Here is a 14,019-nt window from a genome sequence, read left to right as displayed (position 1 = left end):
AGGAATAAATTATATTGTAAAGTATATTAAAATAGAAACTATTATTTTATATCGTAATAACATTTTGCAAAATTACTGTTTTTTTGCTTTTGTCATTATTTCTGATATTATTGCTAATTATTTAATCAGAAAAAATAAAGTGTAATAGATGAAGGGTATAACGCAATTTGATTTAATGTAATGTATAATATTTCTTTTGGATGCTAGATCAGTTTAGCTCCCATAATACAAGAGCAATATATAGACTCAGTTCAGGCAGACTGGCACAGGCAACGCACCCCTGGGTTTACAGCATATGAGAGTAAAGTTTGAGTTCTGAATTCACATACAGGACAGGTTTGGGATCCACAACCACTTGCTGATCCTCTGTAGCCTTTCCAGAGAACCCTGCTGTACTTAATAAAATCCAGTCAGGAGATGGGCACAGCTCCAAGAGCTGGTGTTTTTCTCTCCAAAAAGAGATCTTCATGGAGGGAGAAAGAACAGGAGAAGTGTGGGCCGCGTAGTCAGGGATGGTACATTTTTGAGCTCAAAAGAAAGAGTAAAAAAAAGTTTTCCTGATACAAAATCAACATATAAATAAAAATCTGACATCTTTTGCTGACTACATCTGTGATGTGGGCTTATGTATGTCATTGCTGTTTTAGAAGCAATTAATTCAGCTCTCGCTATGCTTTTCAAGACACAAGATACACTGGGAAGAACTGTTTTGTTATAATAATAAACCGGTTTCTGTTTTTCACGGGTAAACCAACCCATTACACAGATAATAGTGGACTACAGTGTAGGGCTGGGCGATTAATCGAAAAGTAATCGAAATCGACATTCAGAACCTATAATCGATCAAATTTTTCCAGGTCAATTATTTCAATTACTTTCCCTTTAAAAACACTACTGCGTGTGGAGTCACGTGACCCCGCTCCGTTACGTTACGTTATTCTGCCAACATGTCGATGGAGAGCTTAAGCAGTATTTATACAGTAAAAAGTATTTACAAGATATACAAGAGTAATTTTATTTAGAAGAGATACTGCTTATTTTCTACTTTTAATATTTATTATTATTTTATAGATAATTTATTTTGTTTCCAAAAGTGCAAGTTATTTATTTTCACTAATTTAAGAAAAATGTGACTTTTTGTTTTAAGCAATGTGTGCTTTAATTTCAGTTGTTCAACACTGATGTTCAATAAATAATCGCAGATAGTAGATAGTGTGTGCACCCTTCATTCAAATAGCTCTCACTTGTAATACAGTATGTGAGCATATTTACTGTACAAAACTTGTCAGTGAACTATGAGGGCAAAAAAATAAATATTATTTAAATATAATTAAATATAATTTTATTAATGAATAAAATAATCGTTCATTAATCGTAATCGGGTTAAAATGTTCAATTAATCGAGATTTTGATTTTTGGCCAAATCGCCCAGCCCTACTACAGTGCTTTGTTATGATCTACTTTATATGCAAATGTTGTGTTTCTATGTATTAAACTGTTAGTGTTCCACTGTACCGCCCTGTGTTTAGGCAAATTTTACAGAAATGTTAAGACGTTAATGTTGTGATGTTGTGTTGGCATGTTATCTTACTGCTTGATATTTTTATAATGCAGAAATCCTTTTTTGGTTAATTCTAATATGTTATCAGCCTTTTCTGCTTTGCTAAAGCTATTGTGTCATGCCCTCTACTGTGGGACTCCAGGGCCACTGTAGTTTTAGCATGAAGAGAGAGAGAGAGAGCGAGAGAGAGAGAGAGGCTGTTATTCCTTTTTGACCTTGGCTAAGGTTTCAGAAGCCCTGCAGGCTCTCACATGACCTTATTTGCAATGGTAGTGTTGACCTGCTAAAGAGTGAGTCACTAAACTAAACCTCCTCTCGTTTTTTGACATTTTTTTTTTTTTCAAAATTCCATTATTTAACCCTTTTTAACACTACTAAAGAAATATTCCCAGACACTGCTATTGTGCAAAAAGAATGTCTATACAATATTATGATTGTCATTAGTGTTAATTACCTTTTGGAAGACGGATATGTTTTGTTGAGTCTTACAATTATTTTCATAAAAGTATTTAGGCACCTGCTTTTGTTACGTAACATCTTTTCATTATGTAACAAAAAATCAAACTAAGCATTATTAATTTTAAAGTGATAGGACTGGCAAAATTTTTAGGCTTCTAAATGACAAAGTTACAATTTGAAGTGGGGCTTAATTTTAAGTGGAATATATCAGGTTCAGCACAAATTAAGCTCAGTCAACAGCACTTGTGGCATAAATGTTGATTATTAACATTTACATTTACATTAATTGTTATTTCGAATGTGAAAAGACTGTGCCTAATCCATAAACATTAAAACACTCAATAGTATTAGTAGCAGTAGTTTTGTTAGTATACTGTAACTTTAAAGGATTAGTTTACTTCCAGAATAAAACTGTCCTGATAATTTACTCGCACCAAAATGTTCATGTCGTTCTTTCTTCAGTCGTAAAAAAAGATGTTTTTTTGAGGATAACATTTCAGGAATTTTCTCCATATAGTGGACTTCAATGGTGCCCACGAGTTGAAACTTCCAAAATGCAGTTTAAATGCATCCTATCTAGCAAAACGATTGGTCATTTTTTTAAAATAAATTAATATTTATATACTTTTTAACCACAAATGCTCGTCTTGTCTAGCTCTGCGATGCACATGCGTACTCCAGTTCAATACAGTTAGGGTACCTGTATGTCGAAAATTTCCCATCTCCCACTTTAAAATCATCCTACATGGATGTTTTACTTCTTTTTAAAGGGCGTTTGATCTTTCTTGCACTTTTACTTTGTAAACACTTGGTCAGCGATGTAGGATGATTTTGAAGTTGGAGGAGAAAATTAGATGGGAGTTTTTCAACATGCTCATCGCAGAGCTAGACAAGACGAGCATTTGTGGTTAAAAAGTGCAGAAGTATTAATTTATTTAGGAAAATGACAGTAAATAAGACCAGACTAGATACGACCCCTATTCCTCAGCTGGGATCATTTAGAGCCCTTTGAAGCTGCATTTAACCTGCATTTTGGAAATTCAAACTCATAAGCACCATTGAAGTCCACTATATGGAGAAAATTCCTGTAGTGTTTTCCGCAGAAAAACATGATTTCTTCATAATTTTATGACATAAACATCTTGGATGACAAGGGGGTGTTAACATATTTTTTTTTGAATAAAATGCTGTTAGAAACGTAACAGCTCAAACAATATACAGGTTTTAACAGGAGAATTAATAATTGCTTTTATAATAAGTTTCAGATTGCTGTTTTTAAAATCTCCAAAAAATGACTCCATTTAATTCCATTTTAAGGGCATCACTGTAACCTTGGAAAAATTCTGAGAACTTCTGCTTTTAAATCTTCCCAAAATTGCCCCATTATTATCCATTGTAAGTATTTTTGCCTTTTCTTTCATATACAAGGTACGAGTTGAAATGAATATTTGCGGTAATCAACATTGTGCCACATGCTGTCGGTTATTAAAACGCTCTTTAGCGGAGTCTTCCTGTCAGATACGTTGACAAATCTGACAAGACACAATTAGCGTGGCATAATCGCCCCACTTTTTATTCACTGGAGCTCTAAATGGCAGCCTGTGGCTAATGAGGCTGGATGTGGGTCAGTAGGAGAGAAGAAAACAGGGGGAAGTGACCGCGGCTTTAACACACACCTGCCAATGAGCAGAGGTGAAGAGCTGCTTTTTATTCAACACATATAGTTGAGAGCTTTAAACATCCTGAAGGACTTGTTCTTGTAATTTGGTAATTTGGCACAACCAGTTTTGTGCTTAGAATTAGTTTGCTGAAACTTGTTTGTGCCTGAAGGCTATAATCAGAATTATTACATGATGTTGGTTCTTGCTTCTTGCATCTTAATAAAACTTTTTTTTCTCAATTAAAAGCTTTCCATAATTACCAGTACTATCTTAAGGTGTGCCGCTATGTAATTGCTGTTCAGCATGTATTAGTTCGTTTGCAAAAATTAACATCAAAATCACATCGAGACAAACAGAAATGAAAACAATTTAATTAGACAGTCAGTGGGATGCAACAAAAATATTAATTGCACCAGAATAGATGTTTTTTGTAAGTTGTTGAGCAATAGATAGAATGAGTGTGAGAATGAGCTGTATCTTATTTAGCTGTCCAGAAACTGAATGTCACAAGGTTGGCTGTGGGCCATGAGTGCACTTGTCCTACAGGATTGGAGAGAATTACTCCCATCAACCTGAATGAGATTTTATCTCTGATTTGCCAAAAGTGAAAGTAGTTTTCAGTACTTTGATTGAGTTAATCCTGAATAACTTCACACAAGGGAACGTTAATTACCTGAGAAAGTAGACTGCGAGGCAGACAGATTAGATGGAAGGATAAGCAAACAGAGAGAGAGAGAGAGATAGATAGATAGATAGATACTTAAAAGACAATTATGTTGTTTTACGCACTATATAGCAAGTACTGGTCACTGCTACAAAGTAACATCATTTTTTTTCTTTTTTGTTGACAGTGCCTAAAGATGGTCTGAAGAATCAAGGGGCATTTGAGGAGATGCGGGTGAATTACATCAAGGAGCTCCGCCGCTCGGTTGGGAAAGCAACTAACAATTCCGGGCAGACGTGGCAGCGCTTTTTCCAGCTCACCAAGCTATTGGACGCAATGCATGAAGTAAGTGGAAATCCCTGTTATTGTCCTCAGGTAACAGATCAAAGACAGATACATAATTAAATCTTCTACCATAAACAACTAGATATCTTAACTATACCTCCCTAAACTAATCCCTGTCATGAAAGAAACACTTCATCTAATTTCAGTAAGATCTGTCATAATTATGGTAAGCTTAATTTTAAGTAATGTTCAAGCAAATCAGTTTTAGGCTTTAAGTTGAAGATGAGACAGATGATTTAAAACATGGTTTTTATTCTCTTTTAAAGGATTCGTTTACTTTCACACTTGTTTCACCCCCATGTCTTCCAAGATATTAATGTCTTTCTTTCTTCAGTCGAAAAGAAATTAAGGTTTCTGAGGTAAAGATTTTTCTCCATATAGAGGTTGAAGGTCCAAATTGCAGTTTCAGTGCAGCTTTAAAGGGCTCTACACAATCCCAGTCAAGGAATATGGGTCTTATCTTTTCTCAAAAAAAAAAAAAAACTAAAATGTACAGTATATACTTTTTTAACAACAAATTCTTATCTTGCGCAATCACGCGATCATGTTGGAACGGTCACTTGTGGTTAGTTCTTCATCTGTGTACTCCATCTCATTTTCTCCTCCAACTTCAAAATCGTCCAACATTGTTGTTTGACTGTCTTTGCATGTTTGCTTTGTAACCACTGGGCCTGCACTTTTGCCTATATCATGCATGGTTATGTAATGCATGAAGTCTAACTAGTGCATAACGAGTATTTGTTGAAAAGTATAGACATTTTCTCACCTGATCTCATGATAAAAACGTACCTGATGGAACTTTTTCACAAGAAATATGTACCAATAAATACATATATTATTACTGTAGTTTTTAACAGAAATGAGCACTGGAGGAGGTAAAACAGCTAGCACTTGTAATCATTTTCAGACAGTTATGATTACAGCTCCATATGTTTTGCTTTATAGATTTAACAAGCTTGCTCGGTAACTCAGCCGGCACGGAATTGGATTTAGGATGCAGAATCCTTGGGTACAAACGTGAAAGAGCAGAAAATGAGAGATTGAAAAAACAAGCTAAAATGGCATGTTTGCGATCGCATTTTTACGCCACATTCGCTTTTGTTCATATTATCGAGTAGGTTTAGGTGAGTTATAGCACCACTCAACTGAAATTTTAAGGTAGAACTGCTGTGACTTTTACAAAACCAACATCAAATAAAACGTACCATATGTACATTCATCTGTTTTGGGGAAAGAACAAACACTTTTAGCGTCACTCAGTGGACATTTTACATTGAATATGCCACTAAATGTACTAAATGACGGTATGTATTTCTCATCTTGCGAAAAAGTTCCCACAGGTACGTTTTAGTTTCGAGATCAGGTTGGAAATGTAATTTTATTTTTAGAAAATGACCTATTGTTTTGCTAGATGAGACCCTTATTCCTCAGCTGGGATCATGTAGAGCCCTTTGAAGATTTATCCCCATTGAAGTCTGCTATATGGAGAAAAATTCTGCAATATTTTCTTCAAAAACTTAATTTCTTTGAGACTGAAGAAAGAAAGACATGAACATCTTGGATGGGGTGAGCAAATGATCAGAATTTAGTTTTTATTCTAGAAGTGAACTAATTCTTTAAAGCAGAGAACCTGTAAATTTAAAGGATTAGCTCACTTTCAGAACAAAAATTTACAGGTAACTTACTCACCCCCCCTGTCATCCAACATGTTAATGTCTTTCTTTCTTATGTTTTTTTAAGGAAAACATTTCAGGATTTTTCTCTATATAGTGGACTTCTATGGTGCCGTGAGTTTGAACTTCCAAAATGCAGTTTAAATGCAGTTTCAAAGGGCTCTAAACGACCCCAGCCGAGGAAGAAGGGTCTTATCTAGCAAAACGATGAGTTATTTTCTAACCACAAATGCTCATCTTGTCTAGCTCTGTGATACATAAGCTGTGTATTCCAGTTCAAGGCATTTAGGGTATGTCGAAAAACTCCCATCTCATTTTCTCCTCCAACTTCAAAATCATTCTACATCGCTGTTTTATCTTTTATTGTAAAGAGCGTTTTTCTTTCTTTGTACTTAAACACTCGGCCTGTACTTCTGCAGCGATGTAGGGTGATTTAAGTTGGAGAAAATTAGAAGGGAGTTTTTCAGCATACCCTAACTGTATTGAACCTGAGTTCACAGAGTATGCATGCGCATCGCAGAGCTAGACAAGACAAGCATTTGAGGTTAAAAGGTTTATAAATTGTAATAAAAAAAAAATAACCAATCATTTCACTAGATACGACCCTTCTTCCTCAGCTGGGATTGTTTAGAGCCCTTGAAGCTATGTTTAAACTGCATTTTGGAAGTTCAAGCTTGGGGGCACCATAGAAGTCCACTATATGGAGAAAATTCCTGAAATGTTTTCCTCAAAAAACATAATTTCTTTACAACTGAAGAAAGAAAGACATTAACATCCTGGATGACAAGGGGTCGAGTCAAATATCTGTACATTTTTGTTGTGGAAGTGAAAATAAAAAACTGTGACCAGATTAATTTTTTTGTGTAAAGTATATTAAACATCTTAGTTAGCAGTCTTTGGGTCCCTGGACCTTAATTTGATATAAATTACAAAGACACGTTGATAGACTTCAAATAGGAGAAATCTTTATTTCTATAGTATCTATAAAGCATCTGACTAAAAAAAAATTAAACACCTGTATACCTAAATGCATTCTAGTTAAAATCAAGTAGCTCAAATATTTGTCTAAAAACAAATCAGAATAAGCTGATATTTATAAAATATTTAATACTCATTCATTAGAAGTAGCTCACATTTCTCATGTGGTTAGAAGCTGAAAACCATTAATATTTCAACTCGGTGGATGTTAAAATAATTACAGCTGTAGATTATTAAAGAGTTATAATATCAAGTGTGCATTCAAATGAAAAACCGCCATCCTTCATGTTGCCACTGAGCGCTCAGAGCCTCAGCTCATTTCTGAGGGCTGTTCATTGCTAATCACTTTCTGCATTGCTGCCAGCTCAACATTTTGTAATAGCACACAAAAGTACTGGAAAAGACGTTTTTGAATTGCACTTGGGGGTGAAGAACACTTGACAGCAGTGTTGATTTATTAATTTGTAAGATGAAGAGAAACAAGTTCAAGTTGCGCCTAAAAGCTTTTCCCGCTTTGGTCAGTGAGACGGTGCATCCATAAATGAGCTCAGTCTTTTCTTTGCTAATTCATCAATATGTGTTTACCCAGACTTATGTTTCACTAGAACATCTTTTTAATGATAAGCACTGTCAGTTTGAATTAAATCTAAACAGTTCCCTTGACACAAGTATCCTCTCTCTCTATCTTTACAGCTTGTGGGGAGCCTGTTAGACTTTTGTTTCTACACTTTCCGTGAATCCCAGGCTCTGAAGGTCGAGTTCCCTGAGATGCTGGTGGAAATTATCAGCGACCAGATACCAAAGGTGGAGTCGGGCCTAACACACACCCTCTTCTTTCACAAGAAATGACTGAAAGCTCACAAAAGGAGGGGAAAATGAAGGATCAAATGAGAGGAAAAGCAGAGGACACCCAGCCCTCAGAGAGCGAACACGAGCAGGCGTAACGAGAGGCTTGGTTTAAAGCCATATAAGGCTTGCGTAGCGAGGGAAGGCAGTGAGTGATCTCTGTACCCGGCCAACAGAGAAGAACTCATATTTCATGTGACTTTGTTCCCCAAAGACAATGCTGAGGTGTTCTATATGGATATGAAGCCATATTCTTTGGTAAAGCTATAGTGCACAGTCACATGTGAACACGTCACACACACAGAAATATGGGCCCTTGCTAGACATATCCTTGACTCCCAGACCTGTCAGTCTGCCAGTAAATACTGTTGCGTTTGTATGTAACTCCCTACAATCCGCCGCTCATAAAATAACAAGATTCAGTAATAAAACTGCTTTTATTGCTGATTAAGACAGAAAGATGTCCTGTATCGCTTTCATGAAAAGTCAATTAGATTGGGGTGTCTGCAAAGAGGAAACACGATATACTCCAAGGGCTACAATATGTTAATAACAGCTGACTAATTGGTTCATGGAAGTGATTGTGAAAGAATCTAAATTTATCTGCAAAAATGTGTATTTTAAAGACTTGAAGTGTTTACATAGTGAGTACTGACTATGCTGATGCAGTGCAGCGGTGGCCTGACGATTGATAAGCTGAAAAATGGCAGCTCCAAAAAGGAAAAAAATGCTATTGGATCATACAGAGAAACTTGAACGTTTGCAATACAGCAAATATTATGGCTCGTCTGGTAAAAAAAATTGAGCTCACGAGCTTGGACTGTAGCAAATTTAGTAAATCGTACCTAAGCTGTTACTAAACCAGCTCCCTTCTGACGTTAAGGAAAAAACACTACTAGTTTAAAGTTCCAGAAAAGAAGAGCATTTTCTATGATTGTGAAGTTTTTGTGTTTCAAAGAACCAATCCAGCTAGAAGCCATTTTCTAACAAGGTGCTTCTGTTTTCTTAACGTAAATAGTAGATGATTTTCAGTAGCAGCACATGTACAGTTAGATACAGTATGGGGAAAAATCAGCTTTTCTGAAACATACAGCTTTCACATTAGTCAACAACAATAACAGTCATAGTCCACGTAGTAGAAACAGACAGGGTTACGCGGACTAATAACAACAGTAACCTGCTCATAAACACACAATATATGTGTATCGTATGATTATAATTGTTGCTTGTAGCAATCTTTTTCAAACATTGTACATAGGACCTTTTTTGTTTCAAACCACCTTGCAATTAAAACTTGGCTATTTGGGGAAATACCAGTCGACTTGAGAGTACTTGATTGAATTGTATCTTAAAAAGGAATTCGGACCACTGTTTTGTGTTTCATAACCCCACTGTGCTACTGATGGAATCAAAAGAGGTACCGCTAGCTCTGAAATGCTGTGAGTCTGAGGACAATGAAGGTTTGTGTGTGTTTTGTGCGTCTGTGTGTGTGTTTTTCTGTTTTTCTCTCAATTTTTTTAAAGGAATAGTTCACTTCCAGAATAAAAATGTCCTGAGAATTTACTCACCCGTATGTCATCTTAGGTTGAAAAGAAATTGAGGTTTTTGAGGAAAACACAGCAGAATTTTTCTCCACATAGTGGACTTCAATGGAAGCAAATAGGTTGAAGATCCAAATTGCAGTTTCACTACAGCTTCAAAGGGCTCTACACGATCCCAGCCGAGGAATAAGGGTCTTATCTAACAATTTTTTATACTTTTCAAACACAAATGCTCATCTTGCACTAGCTCAACCTCACACATTACGTAATCGCTCACTCACAACGTGAACTCAAAGAAAGCCAAACACCATTTACAAAATAAAGTAAAACAGCGATGTCTGAGGATTTTGAAGTTGGAGGAGATTTTTTTTTCGCCCTATCCTGCCTTTTTGAGGCCAAGTACACAGATGAACAACTAACTGCATGTGACTTTTCCAGCGTGATCACGTAATGCTTGAAGATGTGGACATGCATCGCGCAGCTATATATTTAATTTCCATTTCTTTTCACAGCAAAAGAGACTTGTTTGTTTCCTGAATATCACTAACTTAAAACTTGTCATTTTGCTCTGTAGTCACACTCTTAAAAATAAAGGTGCTTCACAATGCCATAGAAGAGCATTTTTGCATAAATGGTTCCATAAAGAACCTTTAACATCTGAAGAACTTTTCTGTTTCACAAAAGGGTTTTTTTGGTTTCAAATGAGATTCTTCAGATTATAAAAAAGGTAAGCAAGAAATGGTTCTTTAAAGAACCTTTGACCGAATGGTTCTTTGAGGAACCAAAAATGGCTCTTTTATGGCATCGCTTGAAGAACCTTTTGAAGCACCTATATTTTTAAGAGTGTGTGTGAACTAATTGTGTTTTTGTCCTTTTTTGCTTTGATTACAAATCTAAAAACAAACAGATTTTTTAATCAAACCAAGCAAAACATTGACACTGAATTCCTTAGTTTTGCACAACTATACGTGACTTTTCCAACATGATTTTGTAATACGTAAAGATGCGGAAGTGCATCACAAAGCTAGTGCAAGAGAAGCATTTGTGGTTAAAAAGTATATAAACTTTTGCTAAAAAAAAGAGTTCATTGTATGGAGAAAAATCCTTAATTTCTTTTCGACTGAAAAAAGAAAAGATGTGAACATCTTGGATGATATAGGGGTGAGTAAATTGTCAGGAAATGTTTATTCTGGAAGTGAACCAATCCTTAAATGGTGCAGAAAAGCTGACTTTTTTTTTTTTTGAGAGGGCATTGTTGGTTTTCGCTGATAGGATTGGAACAATCCTATTGGCTGATTTTGATTTGCACAGACACGACAATGTGATAATTGGGATATTAGATGTTCTGCTGTTGTGTTGGTTATGTAATGTGCTTTGGGGGTTGGGGTGGGACGCTTGTGAACTGGAAAGGTCCAAAAACTTTTGATGTTTGCCTTTTTGATGTAGCTGGTTGGTGGTAAAAGACTGTTGGAGGACAAAAATCATCCTTACAATCAAATCAATCTGCGGTACCCAAACAAAACCCATTTCACCGACCTGTCAATACACTGTACGTTGAAAGTTTTCGATGGACCTAAACCTAGATGTTGCAAAGGTATTTACAGTAGTCTCTTTTTTCCAACCTTTCCCTTTTTTAAATACACACAGATCTATAAATGAGAATAAATGTTCAAAGGTTCATAGGATGTATGTGAAGTATTTTTGAAAGATTCTATTTTGCTGGACACAATATATTAGTAATTTGTCTAAAAAGAGTATATGAGATCTTTTGTAAAGTGAAATGTTTATGCATGCTTTTTGAAAAGATGTTTACAGTGTATTTAAGAAGGGAAACTTGTGCCTTTTTTCTCACAAAAGTTACCATTTTACAGTATCTATTGTAAATAAATCAGTGAATTATTATGTTGTATGGAACATTTCTATATTAAATATTTGTCAGACGTTGGGATGAAGTTCACACATTTCCCTCTTAACCGTTACTGACTGCCCATCAATCACAATCCAGAGCAAGAGCCAGAAAGTGTGATGGATATACTTTTAATTTCTATTTATTTTCACAGCAAGAAAGACTTGTTTACTCCCAGAATGTCACTAACTTGAAACTTGTCATTTTGCTCTGTAGTAATGTGAACTAATTGTTGTTTTTTGGTGTTTTTTCCTCTTCGCTTCGCCTACAAATCTAAAAACAAACACAGTGCAGTGCTCACATAAGACGTTAGCTATATAATGCTGAAAGGAAAAGTACTTGTGGTTGCCAAATATTTTTATCCCAGACTTTTTAATCAAACCAAGCAAAAAACACCAACACTGAATTTCGTAGTTTTGCACTTTTTTTGTTTATTTTTTGTGAACCAACAATGCTCTTTATTATTATTTCCATAGTATATATATATAAAAATATGGAATTTTTAAAATAGTATAAAACAAATTGAACCTTTATGTAAGTAAAACCTAAAGACAGATCTAGGATGAACAGCATGTATTCAGACGTCCATCAGCAACTTAAGAGAATACGGATTTCCATGCTTGTTCCAGCATGTTTGCAATTTGCGTTTCTCCATCACCAAATGATGAAGCTTGACATATTGAAAGTTGGTGTGAATCCACACTTTTGAGTTGCTAGTTACTTCAGCTTTGACAGTCTGACTTTTTAGATGTGTTTTGGGGAGTCTAATAACATGTAAAACTATGCATTTGTACAAATCACATTACCACCAAGCAGCACAAACTTTGTGCAAAATAAGGGCAAAGCATGGTCAAGGTAACCAGTATGTTGAATCAGAATAAAATACAGCTTACTAGAGAAAACCCACAGATCACATGTTGTGTTTTCACATTAACACTCATGCGTTAATGGACATTGATTTTTCTTTTTTTTTTTTTTTTGGAGGGGGGATAAATCTGAACCTGTGTGCTATACATTGTTTAAAGTGACAAAGCCATATCTCTTTTGTGACAAAAGAGCATTTCCTGTTCATATTTTGATTTTTTCCCTTTTTTTTTTAATCAGTGCTTTGTACAATACTTGTTAGCAAATCTCCTCAGTACAGAAATATTCAACATAAGCAAAAGACAGATGCAACTAGTTCCTCTAAACTGTATATCTTGTTGCAGATCTTGCCATAACTGTGTTTGCAGAAACATCAAGGGATTCCAATAAACCTGTTAACAATTAATTATTGTGCACTCTTTCTTTTTTCATTAAAGACAATTCGTTAAAAAAAAATAAAGATGACGAATTGATGTTACTTCTGTTGTAAAACAATGCATAAAACACATTTATTTGGTTTTTGGCTGGAGAACATCAAATATTTCACTAGAACACTACTAGTACACTACCAGTCAAAAGTTTTTGAACAGTAAAATTTGTAATGGTTGTAAAATTTCTTCTGCGTTTAATTGATCCAAAGTACAGCAAAACAGTAACATTTTGAAAATACTAAGATAATAAAGTCTAAATATTATGAGAATTCAAAATACTATGTGAATAAAGTCGAACTACTTTGAGAATGAAGTCAAAATAATGAGAATAAAGTCAAAATGTTTTGAGAATAAAGTTAAAATTTTTAGAGAATTTAAACAGTAGAAATTAAAGTAATAATATTTTGAGAGTATAGCCTATATTGCGCATGCAAAGGCCTGGATTGAGAGCACCGGGAGAAGTTGCCAGGCGACTGGAGTTTTTTTGAATATTGCTGCGACTGTTTTTTTTTTTTTTTTAGAAAAGAAAGTCTGAATATTACAAGTCTCTTCTGCTCACCAAGCCTGCATTTAATTGATCCAAAGTACAGCAAAACAGTGCAATTTTGAAATATGTAAAATAGCCATTTTCTAATTGAATATATTTTAAAATGAAATCCATTTCTGTGATTTCAAAGCTGATTTTTTAGCATCATTACTCCAGCTACACGATCCTTCAGAAATAATTCTAATATTTTGATTTGCTGCTCAAAAAAAGAATGTTTTTTGAGTTTCTTTGATGAATAGATAGTTCAGAAGAACAGAATTTATCTGAAATATAAATATTTTGTAACATTATAAATGTCTTCATCATCACATTTGATTTGTTATTTTTAAATAGTAAAACAAAAATAGTTTTTGCTGCACTTTGGATCAAATACATGCAGGCTTGGTGAGCAGAAGAGACTTCTTTAGAAAACATTAAAAATCTTACTGTTCAAAAACTTTTGACTGGTAGTGTATATGAAAAACTGAACCTTATTTTAAAGTGTTACTGCTCATACTGTAGTTGTTTTAGAGATTTAGGGGTCAACCGTAGTGGATAACAGTA

The 14,019-nt window shown here is 34.9% G+C and overlaps 1 protein-coding gene across 1 annotated transcript in view; it reads left to right on the top strand.

Annotated features, from left to right (window-relative positions):
• nr3c2 (nuclear receptor subfamily 3, group C, member 2) overlaps positions 1-12,904 on the top strand; it is a 125,681-nt gene extending 112,777 nt beyond the window's left edge. The window contains exons 8-9 of the mRNA XM_073842774.1: positions 4,533-4,690; positions 8,035-12,904. Coding sequence (XP_073698875.1) covers positions 4,533-4,690; positions 8,035-8,190 — 314 coding nt within the window. The 3' untranslated portion in view covers positions 8,191-12,904. The remainder of the gene's footprint in view (positions 1-4,532; positions 4,691-8,034) is intronic.
• Positions 12,905-14,019: the final 1,115 nt, after the last annotated feature.

This window comes from Garra rufa, chromosome 6 (genome assembly GCF_049309525.1).
Source record: "Garra rufa chromosome 6, GarRuf1.0, whole genome shotgun sequence".
Taxonomy (NCBI): domain Eukaryota; kingdom Metazoa; phylum Chordata; class Actinopteri; order Cypriniformes; family Cyprinidae; genus Garra; species Garra rufa.
The sequence above is the reverse complement of the archived record's forward strand: the minus strand, read 5'-3'. Positions and strand labels throughout refer to the sequence as shown.